The 26,980-nt window shown below is 39.9% G+C and overlaps 1 protein-coding gene across 4 annotated transcripts in view; it reads left to right on the top strand.

Moving 5' to 3' along the window:
• The first annotated feature begins 1,927 nt into the window (after window positions 1–1,927).
• Window positions 1,928–26,980, top strand: part of ADAMTSL1 (ADAMTS like 1) — a 475,795-nt gene continuing 450,742 nt past the window's right edge. For all 4 annotated transcript variants that reach the window (XM_062208161.1, XM_062208159.1, XM_062208160.1 and 1 more), the window contains exon 1: window positions 1,928–2,139. In XM_062208161.1, the coding sequence (XP_062064145.1) occupies window positions 2,077–2,139 (63 nt within the window). In that variant the 5' untranslated portion in view covers window positions 1,928–2,076. The remainder of the gene's footprint in view (window positions 2,140–26,980) is intronic.

The following is a 26,980-nucleotide window of genomic DNA, read 5'->3' as shown; positions in this document are numbered from 1 at the left end:
AATGCCAGCCCCATAGTTGGAATTCTTTAGCTAATAACTGACAGGAGAAAGAAAAAGAAGAAAAAGCAAAAGCAAAAACAAAAACTGTGCTGTAGCAATAAGCTCCAGCATAAAAGAAGGATATGTAACATAGCTTCATGAATGAATGTTTAATCAACTATTTTTTTAATATGATGAAAATTTCCAAGAGCAAGCAAGCATTTCTATAGCAACTTGTGAATTCTCTTTAGCTTATGAGCATTATCTAGTTTGGAAGAGATTTATAAACTGATATTTCTCCCTTTTTATAGATTTGTACTATGGATGTTCTTAGGTTCACATATTTAGTACAGAGGAGAAAGATGAACCCTTGTATACCCTTGACTTTTCTAACAGGTTGAAAATGGGATTTTTTAACTAATTTTTTAACTCCCTTTAACTGATATACCGTATATAGTCAGTAACCTGAAGTTGAACAACCTGCTTTTCTTCACCTTGCTGAAAAGTAACACTGCAGGTACGTATGCATGCAGACTGCCTGTATTCACATGCCTTTTACGACTTGATCAGGTTTTCCATATTTGTGCACCTCGTACCTCTTGTCAGTATTTTTCATCATGAAAGGGAAGAACGTTAATTCTTCAGGGCATTTTCCTCCACTGCATGTATATTAGGGCTTTCAGGGTATCTGCAGAGGAACAAGGTCCTGACGTCACACCTATGAAAATGGAAGGCCATGTTTGCTATTTTTTTTCTTTTAAAACTCAATGATTTCCTTAGCAGATAAGGGGGAAATAGATCCTTGTGTGACACTTAACACATTGGAAAACTGAAATCAAATCTGCCTCTAGCAGAGTCAAATCTTCTTGCTGGTGGATTAAACCTCCTCAGAAGCTTTTTGACCTTCTCTTGGCTGCCATTGGCCTTGTCATTTCACATCCTTCAGGGCTGCACTGGGCCTGGAAGGTTAACTTGTCCAACCTCCTTGCAACAGTGGATGGGAAAAAGAGGCAAAACTCCTTTCGGTCCTCTCAGCATGATAGCAGCTCAGATGAAGGATGTAAGGTGAGGCCAGGAGGAGGCTGAAGCTGTTGGTTAAAAAAGAAGGTTTGGGGATTGATTGAGGACTTAATTCATCCTGTCTTTCCCTCCCCTACAAAGCAGATAGTTGAGAGTTGGCAGGGTGTCAACACCAAGCTGTTTCTCAACCCCAAATTTCAGCCCCACTCCTCCTGCCGTCTTTGTTAAGGGCTGCTTTAGAGGATCTAAATTACTAATGGTACCTTTAGAGTTTGTAAATCTTACATTGTCACTTCCCCAAGAGGTAACTTGCATTTGTTAACATATCAGGTCTTTAACACACAAAATATCACTTAGGCCACTGCGTTTAGGTTTAGTGAAGAACTTTCAGAAACTTATATAGTATTCCTTTTCCAAGTCGGGGCGGGGGGGGGGGGGGGGGAATAATGAGGAACTTTATGGAGGAGGAAGAAAGCAGTTGAACAGAATGCATTTAAGGGCACATTAAGTCAGTTTCTGTCTGGGGTTCTTTCTCTTTATGGCATATGTTATATATTGACAGGGATTAAGTTTCTCTCCTGAATGGAACAATACACAGTCACAGGGAGCTACTGTACTTTGCAGAGTAACAGACATCCGCACAGGCAAATAGAAACGTATCTCACAAAGAACTGACCAGGTTGGCTAGAAGCACAGGGCTCTGCTTTACGCTTTCCAGTTCTGCATCTTTTGCATTTCCCTTCTGGCTCTGCTGCTCGCTCTCCTTTCTTTTTCGTTCTTTCCCCCCCTTTTTTTTTGCTCGCACTGTTACACTTTCTCTGTCCCCCTGGCTTTGTTATTCAGCATGTCTGATTAGCAGGAGCCTGATTGGCTGGCTGCCTGCTCCGAAAGAGATTCCATTCAGCTTACCCCCCACCCATCCACCCACCCACCCCTCGGTCAGGAAATGTGAGCGGGGCTGATGGAAGCTGATAGGCAGGGCTGGAGTGTTAGCACCAGTACTGGATGTGACAGCAGGCAGAGGAGCACTTAGCAGCGTACTCAGTGTCCGATTCGGATTCCGGCAAGGATCCAAGCATGGAATGCTGCCGTCGGGCAGCTCCTGGCACACCGCTCCTCTTTCTGGCTTTCCTGCTCCTGGTAAATGCCTTTTCATTTCAATATGTTGCTATCGCTATTTAGTCTGGGTGCTGTTGGCGTGTTGTGTGTATGTGTACGTGTGTGTATTTTTATCTTAGAACTCCAGGTAAAATCGTTTACATGATTCAAAAGGATGAAGAAGCAACTTCTTCCAGAACTTTAACTTCCCAACCAGTGTACACAGTTTGCAAGACTTTCTAGTATTAGTTATAGGTAGGTGATAGTACTGAGAGGGAGATGGGAACTTTGGGAGATTCTGCCTAGAGTCTGTGAGTTAAGGGCTGTATAAATGGATTTGTATATGCTTGGAATTTGGATAAGACCTGTCATGAAATCAAACTCATTCACTGTGGTGTTCCTGAAACCTTATTGAAGGATAGGCTGTGAGGGGCTTACCCCTACCACCTCTTATGAATTATTTTCCTTCTCTGCACGTGTACTACAGAACCAGGTGAAAGAGGGTATGAGAGCCAACCCGAATTACAGTTCATAATTGTTGACAGTCATTTATGGATACGAGTTAATGCTAGTATTTATGAATTGAGGATTACAGTTCTTGACGGAAGAAGGAAAAACTGATGATTTTTGTACGGCTGATTTCCACCATGCTAGTGATAAGATGCTCAGCTCTTGCACATCAGCACACACTGCATTTTTGACTCAAAGTAAATGTTCCGTTGTGACTCATACTTGGTTTTATGGGCAGAAAATGAACATTTACTGTCCAAAAAAAATCGACACTCCAAATATTAATAGCGATGCACATTTTTTTAAACCAGAGTGTTCTGGGCAGGCAGCTTAGTAAACCTCATCGGAAGGTTTGATTCCAAAATCTGCACACGCTGATTCCAAACAAACGTGATTGTGTGATTGTAGCCCTCCCTGTCACATTTATGGAATGCCAGCACTTCCTCAGAAGGTAACAAGGCAAGAAGGGGAAAAGGTAAAAATGCAACCAGTGTGGAAGTTGCACTGATTCATGGATGGGAAAGGAATATTTTGTTCTAATTAAATTCCGACAAATTTCATCTACCCTGTAATTTTCATGAAGGGAAGCAAGCCTTTAGGCACAAATCAAAAATCTCCAGGAAGATTCAGCTGGAAACTCAATGATTAAATATTTTATACATTCCTATTTCTCAATAATTTGCATCATTGTAGCTAAGAAATTATAATGCTGTTTTGCAAATGCTATACATAAAATACAATTTCAGTCTTGCATAGACATTTAAAAGCAAACTTATAGACTAAGTTTTAGCTGTTCTAGGCATATAAAGAGCAGAATGTTTGGGTGTGCTTTATGACTTGTGGAGCAAGCAATTTATGAAAGGTGTCTCATTTTTTCCATATGGGATGTGTTACATGTATACACCATTAGTTTGTCTCGTCTCTCCTTTGTGATTTTTTTAAAAATGTGTGTTATTTTCCCATTAAATTGCAGCATAAAGCAAATCACCAGTACACATAACTTTCTTGCTATTTTAATACGGAAGTATAACTTCATGATACTTTAGTCCAACTTTCCCATTCAAGAATATATTGTTTTCCTACCTATTTGGTAAATACATTATATTTCTCTTTGATCTCTTGAATATTTTTATATATTTATATTTATATATAAATACACTCAAATTGAACATATAGTTAGACTTATGTGGAAACAAGGAATATTTGCTTATTTCAGAAGCCTTAATTATACGTTATATTTTAATTACAATAGTTGTAAAATAAGACAAAATGAAATCAAACCCAGGTTTGCTTTATGCCTGCGTTTGTGATTTGGGAATCTAAGAGTTATGATAGAAAAGAAAGATGTGAGTCCTCATTGCCGAGATACAGATGTTAATGCAGAGCAATAACAGCATTAGTAATCACTGTCATGTATCATGCATGTGAATGTGCCAGACACTTGCATTAAAATGAATCCTAACATTAATGATAACAATAAGGCATTTTTAAACCCATTTTACAAATAATGAAACAAACTCATATTTGAGCCTAAAGGTAAACTAATGGAGAGCACATAACTTGTTTGCTTTGTACTAGGATAGAAAAGTGGTTGGCAATGATGGAAGCAATGGTGTGGGTTGGTCTGTAGTCTTTGTTGGCTATATTTAGGCTTTTTGCAACTTCTTGGCTATTAAATATATGTTCAGTGTGATGAACAATTGTTACACTGCTCATTAACTGAGTTTTGTAGACAGAATTTAATTACCAGCTTCAGAGAAAGTCAAATCTGATCTGTAGTTGACATAGAAGAGTCATCAAGAAATTGAATTGGAGGATTTGTTTTTCCTGTAATTCTTTTGCACATCGTACAACTCTGTCTACTTCTAGAATTCATTTAAGCAACTTCTAACGATCTCTTTAATTTAATTGGAAAAGTTAATGTCTGTTTACTGGCAAGCTCAGTTTCTACCTTATCTAAATAGCCTTCATTTCCTTGACAGCTAAATCATGTGTCCTGGGACTCAGTTCTTAACTGTATACAAGCATTGACTGTTGTTCAGTGTTAGTTTTGTCATAACTCTTTTCTTTGGAACATTATTCCTAAGAGAATGAGGTTCTTGTGTCTTTCTATCTCTGTTACCATGTTTTCACTCATAGCATATACATCATAGTCTTCTTTTTTACCCCAGACTCCACTGGACAGTAGTAGTGGTCCAGAGATTTCATCTTTATGTTCAGGTCAAATTAAACCACATAACACAACTTTCCCAACCATCCCACCCTGTTCCTCTTTTTCATTTTCACTCCTCTGTCCCAGTTTAGCTCCAAAGGAATGTAGCAAAACCCCTGACCAGCCATTGACACAGTGTCCATCCACTCTTGAAGTCAAATCACTTCTTGTCAGAAAGGCATTTAATCAAGTTTGCATGTGCTTTTTGTTTCTTTTAAGTGGTTTTAAACTCTTTTTGCCTGCTATTGTGAGAGTTGCAAGAGTAACACTAGGAATTATAATAAAGTACATGTGTTTTTCTGTTGAATTTCTTTTCTTCTCCGCACTAATTTATACATGGAAACTAGTCAAACACAATAGCCCATTCCCTTCAGCTCCTCTGGCACTCTCTCCCACTATTATCTAAGTAGATCTATCTTGGATGGTGAGAAGCACCATTAGCTTGTGGAATGAATGTTAAATCCCCTATTTACAGCAGATTGTGTCCTGTTCCAACTGTGCGTGCATGTGTGTCTGTCCATGTGCATGCCTAAGCACCTCTCTATAACTGTCATTCTATTTCTTAGTCTCATACCCACATTATCTTTAAATCAAACTTAAGAACTTTTCATATAAATCTATAGAACAGAGGCATTTCTTTTAAAAAAAAGTGGGTTTTTTCCTGTTTTTTGTAAAGTTTCTTGTCTAGACCTGGTCAGCTACATTTTTGTTTTCTCAAGTTCCTATTTTGAGTGTTTCGGTCTGTTCAGGTCCACTTGTTGCCTGTTATTATTTTCATGTGTACCAGTTCTGTCACTTCATGAAAGCAGAGGAAGGAATGTCCAATAGTGGTCACTAGTGAACTACGGAAGAATGCTGTTGCACTTGGGATTTCCCTTGGAAGGTCTGTGGATATTGAAGCCTTTTGAGAGAGAGAATGTTGAAATGAGAATATCTGTTCATGTCTTTATGACTGTTAATATGTGTGGATAGCACTTTGCCAATATGTGTACATAAAGTAGAAACTGATTATCTGACACCCAATGGCAACCATAGACTATTAATAACAAATTAACGTCAGAGTTTCTGCACTTTTTATCAGTGAAATGTGATTAACCCCTGTACAGATTGAGAACTTTTTAAACAATCAGTTTATTTCTGATCCACTTTGCTCTGGAATTAGGATGAGACATGGTCAGATACTTGGGTTCTCCCCTTTATTTTAGCTCACTTGAGCTGTGGTTTTAAACTCTTTAAGAAAATACACAATGTCCTATGAATTTCCGCATTTTCTATAGTACCTAATAGAGTGCTTTGTATAGACAGGCATCATAGCTGTTTAGGAAGTAAATTGAGACAGTCTAATGAAAACCATTAGTTCTCTAATTTTTCACATTTTTAGTGTTTCCTAACTTCTTTTTTGTTGTACAGTTTCTTTGGTCAAGTGGCAGCTCTGCTCTTAATTTGGGTACCTCTCCGTTTCTAGGAATGACACTTTGTCAGGTCCAGTTATTTAAGTTTCATTCTGTTCTTCCCTCAGTCACCAGCTTATGCTGTTTCTGTGGTCTCATGAATAGAATGACCCAGAAATGACCTCTTCTGATCATGAGGACCAGAGTCTTGTCCTGAGTGAAGGCATTCCCTGAATCACCATGAATAACCTCCTGGTTACGTGTGTTGAGATAATGACAAGAAAATGTGTCTAAATCAAGTTTTACAGCCTTGCCATTGTTACTAATTTTCTTCTTCTAGAGAGCTGGCTTCAAACTTTGTTTTTACCAGAATGAGACAAGTTCATGTCATTTTCTGTCTACATCATAAAACCATACCATGTGGTAGAATTTTGGCTTGATTGGCAGTGCTGGCTCATGAGCAACTCAGGATTGGCATACCAGAGGTGATGTCAGTCCTAAAGGATCCTAATTGAAATAGGCCAGCACAGCTGCGTGGGGAGCCTGCATGCTAACTGGGGGAAGCTATTGCTATCAACCCCTTCTTTCCATGAGCTCAAAAAGAAATGACTAAATCTCCCCAATTCCCGAACTTCATTATTAAAACTTACGTTGAATAAAGCTTAACTGTCCTGTTTCTCCACCAAGGGACTTTTGTGGATTAGAGCACCCCATTTGCAAGGCAGTTAGTAAAGGAGTTTTGGTCATGTTACACAGATGCCCCAGTGGATATAGTCTGCAGTCAACAGTGACCTCTGCCTCTTCATTTGTTGTACTTCCAAAAAGTTCCGTATTTACAAACCAGCTGCCATATTTTCCTATATTCACTGTATATTCTCCATTTTGTTTATAGAAATATATCTTATCTCCTTAATTACAACACTTTAGAAGAAATACCATGATGTCTGTATTTGAATGTGACCATCCCAAATTAATACATTTTTAAACATTTTATTTACTTGAAAGGCAGAATTACAGAGAGAGAGCAAGAGAAGAGAAATCTTCCATCTGCTGGATCACCCTACAGATGATCTCAGTGGCCAGGGCTTGGCCAGGCCTAATGCAGGAGCCAGTAGCTTCATCTGGGTCTCCCGTGAGGGTGTAGGGGCCATCCTCCACTGCTTTCCCAGGCACGTTAGCAGGGAGCTGGATTGGAAGTGGAGCAACTGGGGCTCAAACTAGAGCCCATATGGGATGTCAGCACTGTGGGTGGAGGCTTAACTTCCTATGCCACAGTGGCAGCTCTTGAATTAATATATAACTCTCTGTATAGTTAGCACTTACTAATGGCTTATCAGGAGCTATAAATAAATTCATTTCAATGTCTAAAGTACTTTCTATGAAGTTTTCAAAATTCTTAAGTATTTTATTCATTTCAGAGGCAGAGGAATAAACAGATGGAGGTAACAACCTCTTATCCACTTGATGGCCCACAAAAGCAGAGATAGGGATGGAATTGGATCTGGGAGACAAGAACTCGGCTCAAGGCTTCTACGTGAGTGGCAGGGACCCAATCACCTGAGCCATTTGCTTGAGCCACCTGCTGCTCCTGGGGTCTGCATTGGCCGGAAGCTGGGCTCAGGAGCCAGAGCCAGGAATCAGGTGTCCTAACCACTAAGCTAAACACCTGCTCCCTTCAATGTAATCTTTTCCCTTTTTTTTTTTTTTTTTTTTGACAGGCAGAGTGGACAGTGAGAGAGAGAGACAGAGAGAAAGGTCTTCCTTTTTGCCGTTGGTTCACCCTCCAAAGGCCGCCATGGTAGGTGCGCTGCGGCCGGCGCACTGCGCTGATCCGATGGCAGGAGCCAGGTACTTATCCTGGTCTCCCATGGGGTGCAGGGCCCAAGTACTTGGGCCATCCTCCACTGCACTCCCTGGCCACAGCAGAGAGCTGGCCTGGAAGAGGGGCAACCGGGACAGGATCGGTGCCCCGACCGGGACTAGAACCCGGTGTGCCAGCGCCGCAAGGCGGAGGATTAGCCTAGTAAGCCGCGGCGCTGGCTCAATGTAATCTTTTATAGTGTTTTGTGTTACCTTGCATTCATCTCCGCCTTTGTATTTCTCATACTAGACTTATATTTCTATCTGTGGGACATAGGAGAGGGAGTGCCTTTGCCTTCCTACCTCTATCAGAATGCCTGATAATTAGACTCAATAAGTGCTGTTGAAAGAATGAATAAATGGATACATAAGTGTGACTTGACAAAAAAAAAAAAAGGTAAACAAAAGGGAAATACAAGTAGGAAGGGAAAATGTGAATGTTCATTTTCCATGTGAAGCGTTTCATTATTTCTGGTTTTGGTAAGATCAAGTCAACAACCCTAATAATAAAGAAAGCATATATGTTGTTTCTCATATGTGTATATCCACACAGTGACTAGCAATTCAGCAACAATCCTTTTTGCTGTTGGTAATTAAAGTGAATCATTTTGCGTGTTTTATACATTGTTTTTCCAGTTATTTCTCAACTATTATTCCTTTTACAGAACAGAATTATTATCATAAGAATTATTATCAGAAGATAATATTTATATCAGCCGCAGTTTTATAAAACTTGGAAGTGCCCGGCGCCATGGCTCACTAGGCTAATCCTCCACCTGCAGTGCCAGCACCCCGGATTCTAGTCCTGGTCGTGGCGCCGGATTCTGTTCCGGTTGCTTTTCTTCCAGTTCAGCTCTCTGCTGTGGCCCAGGAGTGCAGTGGAGGATGGCCCAAGTGCTTGGGCCCTGCACCCGCATGGGAGACCAGGAGGAAGCTTCTGGCTCCTGGCTTCGAATGGGCGAAGCGCGCCGGCTGTAGCGGCCATTTGGGGGGTGAACCAACAGAAGGAAGACTTTTCTCTCTCTCTCTCTCTCTCACTGTCTAACTCTGCCTGTCAAAAAAAAAAAAAAAAGAAAAAAACAAACAAACAAAAACTTGGAAGTGCTTATAAACTCTCACTTTAGCAGAAATAATGCTACAGATTCACCAAAAATCACTTCTTTCTTCTGATCACAAAAACAAACTACATTTTCCATCCTCTCTATGACTGGATGGTACCTTGTGATTAATTTCCAACCAGTGGCTTCCAATTAGAAGTGATATGTGGCCCTTCTAGGCCTGATCCTTCCCACGTGATCCTCCAGGGATAAAGTGCTTTCCCTTTACCTGCCTACCAGATGCAAACAAGCCATTAAAATATTGCAAAACTGTAGGAAATGCAAAGCCACCAAATGGAAGCCCCCAGTCCCTGAATGTACACATGCAACAAAACCCCCTATACTTACACTGTGAACATTTATTTAACCATAAGCAAGAAATAAATCTTTGCTGTGTGAAAACACTGAAATTTTGAGGAAATGTGTTGTTTGTTAATATTGAAAGCCTTTTTAAATAACATGTGCTTCAAATTTAGATTCTGTGCATGCTAGTACTTACTGTTAAGTAGGTACAAATTCCTCTTTCAATTAATTAAATAGAAAAAAAGAAATGAGAAGATACCATATTACACTAATGGGGATTGAATCTTTGTGTTTTGCAATTTACATGCCTAGAGTGTGCTAAGTAATTGGTGAAATGTGTCAGTACTGCAGGAACAATTGGAAAATGGATGCATTTTTCAAATGTAGAATCTGAGAATGAGTGGAAGACTGGTAGAAATAAAGCAATGTCAGGAAAAAAATCAAAGAATGAACAACGGGAGGAGAGAGAATCAGACTCCCAAAGGTGAAGAAAATGTTTCACACAGCAGCATATGAAGTACAATGCACTTCTTGAGTGTACCCAGTTTCAAACAACTTTGACCCATATTTTTTTCCTTGGAAGTATCTAAGTATCATGAATGAGCATGATACTTAGGAATGTAACCCTCTGGGCTGTGGCACTAATTCCAGCTCTGTGATCTTGGCCCAGCCACATAACTCCTCCCAGCCTCTGCTCATCCATGAGCTGTTGTCCCCATTCCATCTAACTCCCCGTATCTGTGAGAGTGCAGTCACCTTCAAATGTCCAGGTGTTTTGTAAACTCCAAAGTACTGCAACACTTCAAGTGCTTACTTTCATTTCTGTGAAAATTTTCTTACCTGTCACCACCTACCCAACACAGAACCAGCTCCATAACAAATAAAGAGGGATAATAGCCCATAATGAACAAAGATAGATGAATTACGACACAGCTCTTGCAAGAAAGAGTATGATGTTTTATATTAATTTTTCTAGACAACTCTTCTGGGGGTGTGTGAAGTTCAACCATTAAGATGCCGCTTGGGGTACCCACATCCCTTATTGGGGTGCCTGATTGGAATCCTGGCTCTTTTGCTTCTGATCCAGCTTCCTGCTAATGGGAGGCAGTGGCCAATGGCCTAAGTATTTGGGATCCTGCTACCCATTTGGAAGATTCAGATGGAGTTCTGGGATCCTGGCTTTGGCCTGATCCAACCCTGGCTATTCAGGTGTTTGAGAAGTGAACTAGTGGGTGGAAGATGGCTTTGCCTTTCAAACCAAGTGAAGCGAAAGAAAAAAATAAATAAATAAAATCTTCTGTAGATAATAGCTCTGTGCTGAATACTGTACATTTCAATTGCCCTATAAGCTGTTCACCCTGTAAATAACTCTTCTGTACTGATCATGTAAAAATGTAAGTTGTGGCTTCCCACAGATGATGAATGTGTTAATTCTGTGTATATAATAAGTCACTGTTTGATTTCCAATATTAGAAATTATTTTTACATTGTCTACAGTCTAGACTAGCAGTTTGCCACAGAACACACTGGAACAGTTTCTTGGGTAAGATTAATGCTTTAGGAAAAACTTCATCTCAAAGCAAATTCTTATCCTTGTGGGAATTACTATTGTGTGTGACCAATATCTAGGGGGATTTCATCTGCTGTACTATCATTGGCATTTTGCTGGCAGACTGCAATCTTAGATAGTTCCCATTACGTTGTGTTTACCTTGCAGAAACAAAAGTCTGTGCAAAAACCAAACATATCCCATTTAGAATTATATTCTTGTAAGGGCAATTAGTATAGCATGTCATACTTCCCTTCCTCATTAGATTTTTACCCAAAGTTCTTAATAAATTAAAGGAATTACAATAAAACTGAAGTAACCTCATTCATCGAAAAAGGGATAAGTTAGAGAAAGGGAGTAGTGGCAAAATTGTGTCTGTGAGTATGTGCCATTTATAATACAGGAGATTTATCCCACTTCTGAGGCAAGAAATTGCAAGACTCTTAATAGTTTCACCACCTGTGAATTATTTGGGTGCACCTCATAAGCGGGTTCTTTCTTCTATTTGTTTAAAGAAATAAGTGGTATGTTTGCCAATTCTACACTACATTAATTTTCACGGAGTTTCCATTTTCATCTTCATTGCTTTTTCAGATTTTTTTCCAAAGTTTCTGCCATTCTCCAACTAAAGTTTTGGGTATTTTGCCTTTCAATTTTTGTCCAGGGACTTTCTCGAAGTCAATAAATGTTGGGACGAAGGAGTGTGATAACCTAAGACATCCTGACATAAATTCTAAGAACACTTAAGAAAAAAGACAGGAAATTGTGAGCAACCTATAATAAATTCAAACTGTACAATAAAATAAATATACCTTTCTTTGTTCCCATAGTAAGGTACAGTAGGGTGTCCAATTTCTCAGCCTATTTTGCTGACTGTAATCTCAGTCACCAGTTGAAATCTGTAAGAGTATTGTTCAAGTATTGTTCTTCATCAATAGAACTGGAAATGCAAAAGGAAACAATAAGAACTCCCACTGTTCAGGTGCTAAGGCAAGATTCGAAGAGCAATTTTTCAGAAATACGCTGTCCTTTCATTATAGTGGTTATAGCTGTTTGTCAGTGAGACCTAATATCATTCCTCTTTTGTGCCACACACACTTACTTCTCATTTGAGACTTGTAGCTGTTCTGAGATAACAAACATGCTTTGAAATTACTGTTATGAAGTTATTTTAATTGGTACTTAGATTGCCAAGTCATAGATTTGTGGTCTTTTAGAATTAAAAGGAATCTTTGAGGTATGTAGAATGTGACTTTGGTTGACTGAGATCTCTTTGAAGGCAGGAGTTTGGTTTTATGTTGTCTTAGATACCTTTGTATCTTAGCACCAGGCAAAGAGTCTGATGTACACAAAGTGTTCAATCACAGTTTGTTGTTTGAATAAATTAATTAATTGCCTATTCTAATCCTTTCATTTTTGTAGATCACTGAATTTAAAATATGAATGTTTACAAAGACTTGACTGATGTCTTGCCAAGGATACTTAGTAGGTAGGATCGGACTGTTGGAATTTGGATCTCTTTTCTTTGAGTCCATTCTCCTTCTAGAAGTTCATTGCCTTTCTAATGAGTCCCTTTGCCTTCTTTTGTACTGCATGGTCCTCAGGACTTTTAAGTGAGAACCATTCAGCTGGCCCTGGTAGAGACTGAGAGGTTGAAATTCCACATGCAGAAGGAAGTAAGGAACCAATGAAGCTGCTAGAAAATAATCTCGAGTTAAAACCCAAAGATCATTGTTAGTTTAGAGGGTGACTGGGCAAGAACAGGATACTAGAATCTTTAAAGTTTTTCTCTCTCTCCCCAGACTTGTGTTGTATCAGTAGGATTCATGTCAATGAAAATTATGAATTATTTTGTGATGTATATGTGAAAATAACTTCATATGAGCCCATGGGAGGTCTCCTAGAAGTATTGGCTTCCCTTGGTACAAAATGGCACATTTTTTGAAAGCCTGCTGTGTATCAGGCACTGGGCTAGGTACACTACATTAAACAAAACAGACATGTTCTAAAAGCAGATTTTTCTACATATAATATCACAAAGGTTTTGAGACAGGGTCAGGGAAGACAGCAATGAATTGGCTAGGATTTTCCATTGGTTTTGTATTGCTGTCATGATATTACTTTCTTTAAACTGTATATTTTACTATTGCTGATGTAAGAGAGTCTCTGCCTAAAGAAATAGACACATTAATTCATTATTTATAGTGATTCAAGAAAGAATGTGTTAGAAAAACTCTAAATCTCTGAAGATTTAAACTTAAGGTCATTTAGTTGAGTTACTTTTATTTTTGCTGAAATTCTCTTTATTAATAATACCGAAACTAAAGCTTAATGAGTGTGTTACTTTGTCTCTGTTTATCTTATCCATAAACACCTGTCTTTTTGTCTTAGAGCTATGCTTAAGCAGTGAAACCTTTAACCCAGTCCTGGTTTAAGTGAATAAAATGTCAATCAGCTGCACATAGCATACAAAACTGCCTGTAGGCTTTTCCCTCCAAAGGTTTGCTAACTTCAGTTTGGTGTCACTGGGACTCATACTACTGGGACTATTTTGGCTGGAACCTCCAGGATCTTGGTTTTCAGGAAGCTCATCCAGGGGCCAGTGTGGTGGCATAGTGGGTTAAGCTAGCACTGCCCATATGGGCTCCAGTCCAAGTCCTTACTGCTCTACTTCCAATCTAGCTCCCTGCTAATGAACCTGGGAAAGTAGCAAAAAATGGCCCAAGTGCTTGGGCCCCTGCTACCCAAGTGGGAGGCATGGAAGAAGCTCCTGGCTCCTTGCTTTGGCCTGGCTCAGCACTGGCTTTTGCAACTATTTGGGGAGTGAACCAGCAGATGGAAGACCTCTCTCTCTGTCTCTCCCTCTCTCTTTCTGTGTAATACTGCCTTTCACAGAAATAAAATAAATGTTTACAAAAAAGAAAGACAAAAGGCATCCAGCGGTTTATGCCCACTTTAGAATTCTAGATAATTTAAAGCAGTGATTCCCAGATTTTGGTTTTCATAGACCATTAAATATCAAAAACAAATAAGGATTGATTCGTAGGTGGGTAGGAGGTATAGGAAACAGATACAAATTTGTCTGTTTTATTTTCATAACTAAGGATATCAATAAAATGAACTTTTGTTTATAGAAAATTTTTATTTAATAAATATAAATTTCATAGGCACAACTTTTGGATTATAGCGGTTCATCCCAATAAAATGAACTTTTGTTGCTACCGCTTCATAAATGAATTAACAATAGTTAATACTACAAAGACTTCTTGCTTCAATGAAAGAACCACTTTATATATGGTGTCTAATTCTCATAGCAATCCTGTATAGTTATTATTATTTTTCCTTATCTTATCGATGAGGAACCTGAGGCACAGAGCTGCTTTGTAACATGCCTAAGGACACTCAGCTATTAGAGGCAGGGGATAGATCGAAAACCAGACAAAGCTCATTCTTGTCCCAACTGCACTATTTTGTTTCACCACCTCAAGATATTAAGTCATTTGAAAAACCAAAGCTCCAGCTTCATAACCTTAGAAGCAAAAAGCTAAGCACATCCAACACTATGGAAAACTAACCGGTGTCCTTGTTTTTCTTTTTGCTCTATGGGTCAATAAAAAACCTGGTCATGGTCTGGCCTGTCACTTTCCAGGGACACAAAGGCAAACAAGCTCCAGGAAGCTCACAGAGTGTAAACCAAGTTTTAAAAAATAAGTCTAAAGTTGAATGGGGGATATGAGGGGCTGCCACAGCACAAAGAAAGGAACAAAGAACTGGACGGATGCTGGCATCGATTTATCTCCAGCGGTCCTGGCTCCATCCTAGCAGAGAGTAACTCAATGCAAGTGCCCCAGGCAGACATGTGAGGGGAGAGGGCACATAGTAAGTGGAGGGACCAAGCATGGACAAAGGCCCAGAGGAAGGAAAGGGAAGGAGAGTGCAAGAAGTATTGAGTAAAACCTGGTCCCTGGAGCACAGCCAGCTCATGCAGGGCCTTGCAGGCCATGTCCTGACCTAGAGCTTTGACCTAAGTTTTTGCTTTATGAAGCCAGCTGTGGTAGGCACATAGAGTGGAGAGGCCTGGAGAAAGGAGGCCAAATGTTACAAAATTATTTTGCTTCTCCTGGTGAGAAGCTTTGAAGGCAGTAGCAGAAGCACCAGCAACAGAAATGAAAGACAAGAAAGAGGCCAGCTCTCAGGCTGCTTGGTTATTGGTAGGAAAAACCTCTCTTCCTTCCGCTTACATCTTGAGTCCTCTATGGCCGTGTAGTGGGGCTCTGAAGGTCCCATTGCTTAGGGTAGAGCCCAGAGCCTGGAACTGAGTAGGTGCTCAATAAATATTTGCTCAATGAAGGTGTCAAAGAGTGAATCATTTTATTCAAGGCCTCCCTGTTAAAAATTGTGACCTACATACAGTCAGGGATTATTTTTTCCAAATTATGGAAGGCTTTGGGGAGCCATAAATGTATCCATATCCTAAAACTCTAAGAACTTTCTGTCAATCAGGAAAGTGTGAATTTAGACCTAACCTTGTTGAAGAGATCACTACACCGTTATGACTTAACCCTTTATTTGCCCCCAGTGAACCTTTCATAATACAGAGAGGTTATTTCAAAGGGGCTGTCCTGTGTTTTTTGGAATCTTTGTGACCCTTATGTTATACAAAGTCCATAACACAGAGTCATTTTTCTTTTACCTTGGCATGATTATGGTCCAAGGCTGTGGTATTTTCCTGTGTGTGGTCATTTATTTCTCCTCTCAAATTCATGTCACAGTTAAGCATCTTTCCACGGGATGCCAGCAGATACCTTTGCCCTAATTTTTGTGGCTCTCCACATTGTCTACTCTGGGCTCCACATGTGGCGTTCGCCTTGTAAGCAGCTGAAACTCTGTTTAAAGATGTAGCGTTCAGGGTCTAAATCTTAGTCATCTGCCCTGATTAAATATTAATTGTGGTCTTCAGAACATAAGTAAACCATTTTTTGTATAAACTGATATGTCTGACATTTCTAAAAACATCTCTTTGCACTAAAACCAAAATCTACCTGAAAAAGAGACGTACACGTTTCATTAAAGGAGTTCATTGTTATATAAATTCTTTATATTTTTCTTTATGAGTCAGATTACTAATGAGTTAGATTTTTAATCAGGCTTTGGAATCTTATGTCTAAATCACCTCTTCTTCTAATTATAAACAGTCTCCAATGTACACATAGCTCTTTATGCAGAGTTAGTACAAAAATTGATGATAGCTTGGCCTCACCTCCTAAAGTAGATTTGCCTTGGAACAGCATCAAACAGGTATTTATGCTTTAAATCATAGGTCCTGCTGACTTTCATTCTAATATTGGACATCTACCACTTCTACTTTCCTTCCTTCTTCTCAAAATTGACTGCACATACCATAAACATGTCTTCAGATTTGGCAAAGAGAAAACCAGTGTGCCTTTTAGTCTCTTCCTAGTGCCAAATACCATGATATTTATTTAGATATAACCTCAGATAAGCCTTTTCTACAACCCATTTTACAGATAAGAAAATTGAGTTCGAAATTCTATATGGTGGTGTGAATCTCTCTGCTTTTACTGTTCATGAATTCAGTCTTTATAGCAAACAAATCACATGAAAGTATACAGTACAGATTATTTTCCATGTTGTTTGAACTATGTTTTTGGCCTCTTTTGGCAGACGCCTCCTGAACGTGCTGAGTGATTTCTACAGTTTCAGAACCAAGTTCATTAGAGTTCACAGCTTGTACCGTATTTCATCAATCCTAAGATACACATTTCTTTTCTGATGTTAGTAAATTGGATACATCTTATAATTGATAGCAGGTTATAGTTTAGTGGGTGACGTTTTTTAAACATTCTTCAAGACACATAAAATAATAGTGTGACTTGGCATCTTAAATTTAAGGGAACATTGGATCAGGGTCTTTCCAATATCCAAATGATGGAGAACAGCTACGTGTCAGACTCATATGCAGAAGTATGGTTTTGGAACTCCTCCCCACCCTCCCACTCACCATCTTCTGATGCAGGGGGTTCCTGCCTTTGCCCACCAGTATCCGCTGCTCTGAGGCAGTGGAGAGGATGTACCTTAAGCTTACCTTAGCTCTTTCCTATCTTCTGCCAAGATCAAAGGCCCAGGCCTAGTGCTTCATTTCTTCTTAAACTCTGTGTGCCTCAGCTGCCTTTTTTGCAGACATGTATAAGGTAGCTCAGAGGCCCCTGATACTTGGTTGATATCAAAAACAATCGAGCATTATTAAAACGACAAGTGCCAGGCCCCTCCTACTTCAGTAATCCTGGGCCTGTGTATTCTACTAGCAATCCGAGTAATCCAGGTAATTCTGACGTTCGCCAAAGTCGGAGAACCACTAGTGCAGTGATTCAAAACAATGATTGTTGAGCCAGATTGCCTAGGTTCAAATCCTGGCTCCACTTGAAATTTTCTATTATTTTCTGCACCCCAGCTTCCTTTTACTGCTGAACAGGTATCCCATGCACCTCAAGGGATCTTTGTGGATTTTAACAAAACGATTCACGAGATGTAGTGAACAGAAGACCTCATACACCCACAGCAAGTGTTTCATCAGCACGAGTAGTTACTATTTTTCCCTCCCTCTTAGGTAGAATATCTCGACTTCCTTCCCAGAAACCATCTATTTTTTCCTGGAATCTAGGCAGCTGACAGTCTTGACTATTAACTTCTATCTTCCATGCGGTCTCAAAGAAAGGGAAAGAAAACAGAAAGTGAGATTTCTTTTTAATCTGGGGGGATCTGAAACTTGTGAAGCCAAGGATTCTAATACAGAGCAAAGATAAAGTTGACTCAAGAAAATCATCCTGTGAGTTCACTTACAAATTCTTGTCTAGTTTAGGGTTCTCAACCCTTCTCTGCATTAAAATCACCTTGACAGCTGAGTTCAAATGTCCGGGAAGCTTCCAGCTGCACTATTGCAGGAGATTTTATAATTGGTCAGGGGAGGAGCCCGGACATTGGAAATGTCCCTCAAGTTTCCAGGTAATTTGCATGCAGCCAGGGTTGATAACCATTGATCTAACTAAACATGTAAAGGTTTCTAAAAATCTCTGCCCAATGATATCTTTGAAGATGTTTCTAACCCTCCCTCCAAAAAGCAACAACTTAAGATCCCCTTTTCCTAATAGCTCATGTAGTTGATGTGAACGCACTTGGTAAATTGTAAACGTGAGGGTACCTAAAATGAAATTAAAAGATAAGTAGAAAAATTTTGAAGTCCATTCAAATATGAATATATGTGTACATATGAAGGACAGAGAAAGTGAGAGAGAATTATGAGCCATAATATAAAGCTGATTATCCCATTATGTTATATAGTATGCACCAAAAAAAAAAAAAAAAAAAAAGTCCAGAACTCTTCCAGCTAATGGATCTGGAGTAATCTGAAGCATAATCTATCATCATGTTTAATAAGAAAATGTTTTATCTGAAAATAGAAACCATGAACATAGTCTATAACTTTGTATAAGATAGAAATTGAGGCCGGCGCTGCGGCTCAGTAGGCTAACCCTCCACCTGCTGCACCGGCACACTGGATTCTAGTCCCGGTCGGGGCGCCGGATTCTGTCCCGGTTGCCCCTCTTCCAGGCCAGCTCTCTGCTATGGCCCGGGAGTGCAGTGGAGGATGGCCCAAGTGCTTGGGCCCTGCACCCCATGGGAGACCAGGAGAAGCACCTGGCTCCTGGCTTCGGATCAGCACGGCGCGCCGGCCGCGGCAGCCATTGGAGGGTGAACCAACGGCAAAAAGGAAGACTTTTCTCTCTGTCTCTCTCTCTCTCACTATCCACTCGGCCTGTCAAAAAAAAAAGATAGAAATTGAACATTTCTGGGGCCAGTGCTGTGGCATAGTGGGTAAGGCCCCCACCTGCAGTGCCAGCATCCCATAGGGGCGCTGGTTTGAGACCTTGCTGCTCCTCTTCCAATCTAGCTTTCTGCTTTGGCCTGGGAAGGCAGTAGAGGATGGCCCAAGTGTTTGGGCCCCTGCACCTGCGTGGGAGACCAGGAAGAGGCTCCTGGCTTCGGATTAGCACAGCTCCAGCCATTGCGACCATCTGGGGAGTGAACCAGCAGATGTAAGACTCTCTCTCTGCCTCTCCTTCTCTCTCTGTGTAACTCTGACTTTCAAGTAAATAAATAAATCTTTTTAAAAAATGAACATTTCTGAACCCAATTTGAAGAGACAAACTAAAAGCAGATATTCTGCAGGTATCCAGTCTTCTGCATAAACTAGTTATCTAACCTCTTGTTTTCTTCATTTTCCTCTGTCTGTAAGGCTATTGTGTCAAATTCAGTATTTAGGCTTCTTTCTCGTTGCTCTCCTCAGCCTGCTAAGTTTAATTCCTGTCTGAATGACTGAGCTGCCCATCCATACCTCACATATTTGATTAAGTGTAAAGAGATTCTGAATTCCTCTTAACTGTTGGAGAAATGTTTGTAAACTGCATTCCTCACTTACTCTTTGTATAGAAACTGCCCATTCCCCCCTTTTTTGCCTAAAATTCCCATAAGCTGTCAATTCCTTATAAGAGTGTTATGAAGGTTAAATGGATATGCGTACTTTGAAAACTGTGAAAGCCCGATCAAACCATGGCTTCTCAAAAGCCTCATTGGCCCCAGCTGGCAGTCTGCTCGAGGACCAATCCCTCAACCGGAGTTCAAGGCCCTCTCCCCACCATCATTCCAACGGTATCTTCAGCTTCTTGGCTTCATGAGTAGTGGTGTACTGGGAGCCGTGTTACAGAGGAATTGACCTGGGCAGAACTGGAAGCAGGCTGTGATACAAGTTGTGTGTCATGTAGATGACAACGGTAAGAGCAGTGCAAATTAGGTTAGTAGTACATGGAATGGAAAAGAGGAAACAGGAAGAAATAGATTGCAGGAGTAGAACTGTACGGGCGTGTGGGGGGTGGGGCAAGATGGGGTGAAGGGAAGGATGGAAGGTTGGAAAGAGAGGAAATGACTTATGATTTAAAGTAGTGTCTCCATGTTTTTATCACAGTTTTAGGGGGAAGGGCTGCTAAAATACTGAGGTCTCAAATATTGTTTGGTTCCGGAAATATTGAGTAACCATTTGGGTTAGTAGCAGTAGGAATTTGGAGTTGGCAAGAGTTATAGATTTTTAGATCAACTACAAAGAGAAAACAGTGAAAGGGGGAGAAAATGGGTAAGATAAACGGGAGCCAAACGAGAAGAGCAGGAGTCCAAGGAAAACCTGGGAGCCTACAGCCCTTACTCATCAGTGTGAGTAACAAATGGCAGGGGAAGAATAGGCAAGTGCTCGCTGCCAGCAAATCCCAGGGAACATATTGCACAGAAAGACCAGAGGGAAGGTCATCGGATGTGGTGAACTGCAGGATCTGGGTGAATTTCAGAGGAGCCACTTCAGTCAGGGAGTGAGCAGAAACCAGATTGCAAAGCGTTAAGGAATTTGGGGGTATTGAGGAAGTGGGTGCAGGAGATATGGATTAGCCTTTCAAGAAGTTTAGAAGTGAAAGGAAGGGAAGCGGGAGACAGTTTAACTCTCACCACTGACAAACTGGAAAGTAAAGGCAAAGAAAGCACAAAGCAGGAGCTAGGAGATAAAAGTGAGCTTGGTTTTAATAAAAAGGGGAGAAGGTGCTTTCGTCTCCCTTAATAGCTCAAAGAATGCTGATAGCAGCCATGTGTGAAATTGATTTCTGAGGCCCAGCACCAGAGACAGACAGGCTGGGAGGCAAAGGGGGCAGTAAACCATGATTTAGCACCTTTACTTTCTCTGCTTATTACACAACAGGCTTTAAAAAAGAGGCCTGGGGTGTGCCTCAGCAGTCTTGAGATTGTGGCCAAGATACATTTTCATGTAGTCTAGAGGCATTGTGGTGATTATAATACTTCTTTAGACGTTAACCTGTTAAAATTTCACATTGCTAAGCATGGTTAATGCAATGCAATAATAATAATACAATGCAATGCAATGCAATAATAAATATTATTCCTTCTTTAAGCAATATTATACTGAAGGAAAAAGTAGTCGTCTTTCTGAAAACTAAAAGATGACAGACTCAAAGGACTTGCACGATGAAAGCAAAAATTCAGCTTTATAAATTCTCAAAGTCTGCCTCTACTTTGCAAGAATTGAGCATTGGAGAGGGCTCACAAGAGTCACAAAATTTGCATTATGGTTCACATGCTAATAAACGTTTAATAAATGTTTTTGCTAATGGCTCCTTGACATTGCCATTTAATTTACAAATAAATAGAAGATTGCATTACATCCTGTATATACAATACCGAAGGAATTTTTCAACTGTGATTTTTAAAAGCTGACAGTACATGAAATTTAGCCAGCTCAAAACAAATACTTCAGTTAAACTTGATTGGAAGATAGAAAAAGATGACTGGTGTATTTGTTTCGAATCACCATCATTGTTCTCATCTCAACCCAAATAGAAGAGTTCTCTTTACAGTCAATGATGGTAAATTACAAGGGACCAAGAAAGAAATGTTCTTTACAAAGCTAAAATCTTTCTTGCAGTAAGGTAAGATAAGAAATCTATACAACAACCTACCCTGCGTATGACTAAATATAACTTGCAGGTGGTTGGGTTGTGAAATAAATATCAGTATAATTAGAGAATTTGTGGCCTGATTGCAACAAAGCTGAAACTCAGCCAAAAGTAATGGACTCAGTTGTTATTGATAATGGACTGAATATGGGAAAACATATCTGTAGATACACACATATGTAAGTATACAAATATACACAAATATGTATATTTCAAGGCCACAATAATTATGTAGCTGAAAACCACAATAACAAATTTTCTGCTCTGATATAAAAAAGAATGTCTTGAAAATTATTGATATAGCAATTATAGTAGAAATGGCATCATAGGAAAATATTATTTCATTATAATTGGATAGGAAGTATATCAATAGAGAAATTGAAAGCCATCAGATAAAGTTGACTGTTATCTCATTATTTGAAAGACTTTTAATTGCAAGTATTTAGGATTTTCAAATAATTAAATAGTACACAGTAAAAAAGTGCAGAGTATAATTTACCATTTATTTTATTGTTCAGAAGTCGTGCATTTGCTATAGATTCTGAATATAGATAATAAATAAAGGGAATCCCAAAGAGAAATTCTGTTTTAAGAATTAGTTCTTAATAAAACAATAATTAGGACTGAAAAATATAATCACTTCTAATTGGGCTTCATTGATCAATAATACTACTGACACTCATATATTAGCACTTTTTTTTTTAAAGAAATGCTTTGTAGCATCTATGTTTAAACTGAGCAAATGCTCATGTTCCATTTTATTGATTAAAGAATTGATTTGAAAGTTGAAAATGCCAACTGAGGGAATGGTATTGTGGCATGCATGACAGATTAAGCCTCCAACTATAATACTGGCATCCCATATGGGGACTGTTTCAAGTCCTGGTTGCCCCACTTCTGATCCAGCTCCCTGTTAATGCACATGGAAAAGCAGTGGAAGATGGCCTGAGTTCTTGGGCCACTGCTACCAACATAAGTGACCCAAATGGATTTGCAGGCTCCTGGCTTCAGCCTGACCCAGCCCTGGTCATTACAGTCATTTAGGGAGTGAACCAGCAGATAAAAGATCTCTGTTTCTCCACCTCTCTGTAAATCTGCCTTTCAAATAAATAAAACTTTTTTTAAAAAGTGCTGAAATGAATAGGCTAATATAAAATCCCAGACCATTTTCAAAAATGTGTTTATTCTAAAAGCAGAGAGAGCTCCCAAATGCCTGGAGTGGCCGGTTCACTCTCCAAATGTTTGCAATGACCAAAGTTGAGCCCAGGAATACAATCCATGTCTCCTGTGTGGATGGCAAGATCTCAACTATTTGAACTATTGTCTACTGCTCTCCAAGATCTGCTTTAGCAGTAAACTAGAGTTAGGAGTCAGAGCTCAGGAAGGGAACATAGACATCTTAACTTATTCTTAACCACTAGACCAAATGTCCACCACATAGAATCCTAGACATGGTTATGGCTAGTGGTATTTTAGAAATGATCTGTCCAAAATTCCACCTTGTACAAGTAACTAAACCAAGACCAGATAACTAAGTTGTCTAAAATACCACAATAGCAAAGTAAAGGTATAACAAAAGCATGGCTAAATCCTGTTGCTTAGGCTATGTTCATATTTAGAAGTTCTTGACATCATTATTATCCATGTATACTCTCTGAGATATTTTTATTTTTTAACAACTTATTTGTAAGGCAGAGCATTAAAGGGAGATACAGAGAGACACCTTCCATCCACCAGCTCATTCCCCAAATGGCTGCAACTGTCAGGACTGGGCCAAGATGCAGCCAGGAGCCAGGAAATCCAACAGGGTCTCCCATGCAGATTGCAGGGATCCAGGTAGTTGAGCCATGATCTGCTGCCCTCCCAGGCACATTAACAGGAAGCTGAGTCAGAAGCAGAGCAGCCAGGACTTGAGTTGGTACTCCAATATGGGATGCTGGCATTGCAAGTGGCAGCTTAAATTGCTGCAACACAGTGCTGGCCCCATCTGAAACATTTTAAAATTAAAAGTGCTCACATACAGACACATGCACAAATCAGTGGCATAGTAGCTTGCAGTGCACATTGAACTCTGAGTCTAGGTCTGCATCAAACATGAGGGGTGTAGAACTGATTATCAAGTAGTCCCTATCTAGGGTTTAGTATTAATATTTTCCCTCTCTTGGTTTCACTGTAGAACTTCGATATTTGAATTTATAGTAGTATTTTCACATGGTTTGTAACAGGAATGTATTCTCCAAAGTACAGAACTCCAATTTTAAAACTTACATCAAAGTGTCTTTTCGGCTCATTTTTCCTAATTAATTCTGCTCAAATTTAATTTTTTTCTATAATCTATGTTATCTATACAGTACCAATTTTTGCACCTGCTAAAATGTGACTTTATAAGTATTTTTGCTTTTTCTGTTGATAGAGGCCTTGGCCTTTAGTCAAACAGAACTCCCTCACCCATCTTTGAACCTCATTCCCATTCCCAGTCACCCTTCTAAATCCTAGTGCACTCATCTCCAAAGAGCCCTGCTTTCTGAAATTTGCAGGGGCACTGACCTATATTTACTCAGTGAGGAGGGCACTTTGGCAGGCAAACATCTAGGACTTGAATTACGTGAGATTAAGGCAAAATGTGACAGGTTAATCACCTTTCAGTTTTAAACATTTTGGGTAAATTTAGAGTTGCCATTAAAAGACATATGAATAAGCAAAAATGTGATTTTCCCCCTATGGATCACAGTTATTTTTATCCTCTTGCATTCCCTTACTTATCTGAAGTTCCTGCATATATTTTTCTTCTCACTGTCTTTATGGAATCTGCACGTATGTGGACAAGACCAAAAGCTGTCAGCCGTTATGAATCAAATGCTCAACTATAACTTGGCTTAGCCTGCCTTATGTTAATTATTCATTCAATGAACAGTCACTGAGATCACTTACATATCCAGTGATATGAGGGTACATTCGTCTTTGTCAAGGTCTTTAAGAAGCACACAGTCCATTTCTGGGGCTGGATGTATAAACAAGTCACTGAAATACAGTGGCCGACAGTGCAAAAACAGCCATGCGTGTCAAGTCCCGGCAATGCACTCAGAAGCCACAGGAGAGGCAGTGATTCATTCTCCCTGCGGATGAGAGAACATTTCACTAGAAGATGGCCCGAGAGCTGCATCTGACATCAGGAGCAGGAGTGCAATCAATCAAAGAAAGCAAAAAGATGTGAATAAGATGGGGAAGCCGGGAATCCAAGTCACAGCAAGATCATGAACTAGATACTGCAGCTCTCTGAGCATCTGTGTGACCTAGAAGTGGTGCCCAGTTACTGGAGTATGGAGGGCAGAAGCAATGAATCTAGAACATTGATTCAGGGTCAGGCTAGGAAGGGTCTCAGATGTGATACTGATATTTTGGACTTTATTCTATGGCCAATAGTTCTTAACCTTTTTTAGGAGAACCCGATGAAAGCTACGAATCCTCTTTCCAGAAGTATGATAATAACACACATATGCCCAAAATGTTGCATAGAATTTCTAAGTACCCACTGCCCACCTGGAATCCATTACTAAATCCCACCAGCTATATAGACTCACAGAAAGTCTCTTAGCAAGGACAGAGCAGCTTAGTTCTATATTCCAGCAAGATAACTGGCAAGAGAGTGGAGGACAGACTGGTAGGAAGAGAAGCTAAAGTTAAAAAAAAAAATCAGATGGGAAGTCTATCACAAAATAGTCCATGAATAGGAGAACCAGAATTAATGGAGTGAAAGTAATGTTGGAATGGAGTGTGAGTGGAAGAGAGGCATTTCAGAAATGAAATTGATGAGACTTGGTGTGTAATTAAACGTAGACGATGTTGGGAAGTCAAGTATGTTATTGTTTATCTTCTAAATTGTAAGCCCTCCAATAGGTGCTGCTGCACAGGCTGCACAGAGGGGAGAGAGCAGAAATGGAACCTAAGCATGCAGGATTCAAACTTCCTATTTGGAGCAAGCATTTGGCATAGCCATTAAGATGCTACTTGGGGCTCCTGCATCCCATACTGAAGTACCTGAGGTTGAATCCTGGCTCCTCTCCTGACTTGAACTGCTAATGTGCACCCCAAGTGGCAGCAGTTAGGTCCCTGCAACCCACATGGGAGACCCCTATGGAGGAGTTCCCAGCTCCTGGCTTTGGCCTAGCTCCAGATGTTGCAGGCATTTGGGGAGTGAATCCAGATGGGAGTTGAGTCTCTTTCTGTCTCTGTCTTTGCCTCTCTGCCTTTCAAATAAAAAAAGAACATCGTACTTATGCAAAAGCAACAGGTCCCTCTTTGAGCCAGGAGGCAGAGTTCCATAGGGCACTGAGCTCTGAGGCAAATCTGTGGGGTAGGTTTCATTTCAAAGCAGCAGATAACTTGCTGGCTGCTATTTGTGCCTTTCACAGATTCCCAGCCACACCACAGAGCATCTTCTGGACCACCTGAACACTTGGTTGGTTTGCTTGACATTTGTGCTAGGAATGTATTACCAGACACATAGGAGATCCTCAAATTGATTTGCTGCCAAACTTGCAAAACTGGTCCAAGTATTCAAGCTGCTACCTATAGCTACACCTGCAGGTTAAAACTAGGGGAAACTATTAGCTATTGAAGGTACAAAGATATGGTAATTGAGAAAGCCATTGCTTTGTAAAACAATGAACTCATCTGAGTTACAGGTGCAGAGTCTTTGATGGAATTCATCCCCCAGGGTGGAAAAGGGGAGTGGAGGTACACATTTGAGGGGGAGAACAGAACAAAGTTCCTGAACTTGAAGCTACTCAGATATTTTCAGTGACTAGATACTTCTCAGGCTCTGGCTCTCTCCCTCTGTCCTTCCTTATGTTATGCTCTAAAAACTTTTTTGAAAGACAAATGTAAGCAAGTAGTTGAGGGTTTAAAACAGAGCAAACTTCCAGAACTTTTTGTCATCTACCAAATATTTGTCAGAATTTCTGGGATTTCCTTTCAAGTGACATTCATAGTAATTACTTCAGTGATAACTGTAGGTCATTGAAAAACAAAAAGCACAACTCCTGCCCTCAAGGGTTTGCAGTGTAATTAGGAAGATGATTATTAGGCAGAATGATAATGTTGAAGAGCTATAAAGTGTTGTTTTAATTAATTCTACATGTGTTCATTCCAAGTTGATCATCTATGGATGGAACATCATCACAGGCTAAGCGGAACACTGCAATACTAAGAGCACATCATTCTACTCTGAGAAAAGAGAATTTAACATGATCAAGAGTAGAAATAAAAGTTGTGAAATAAAGCAAGCTAATATTGTGTCAAGAAGAATGTTTTAGATTTCAGTTCCCCACATTCATCCCACCTTTTCCGAAGAATACATGAGAGGCAAGGTATCA

This window comes from Lepus europaeus, chromosome 12 (assembly GCF_033115175.1).
Source record: "Lepus europaeus isolate LE1 chromosome 12, mLepTim1.pri, whole genome shotgun sequence".
NCBI lineage: Eukaryota > Metazoa > Chordata > Mammalia > Lagomorpha > Leporidae > Lepus > Lepus europaeus.
The sequence above is the reverse complement of the archived record's forward strand: the minus strand, read 5'-3'. Positions and strand labels throughout refer to the sequence as shown.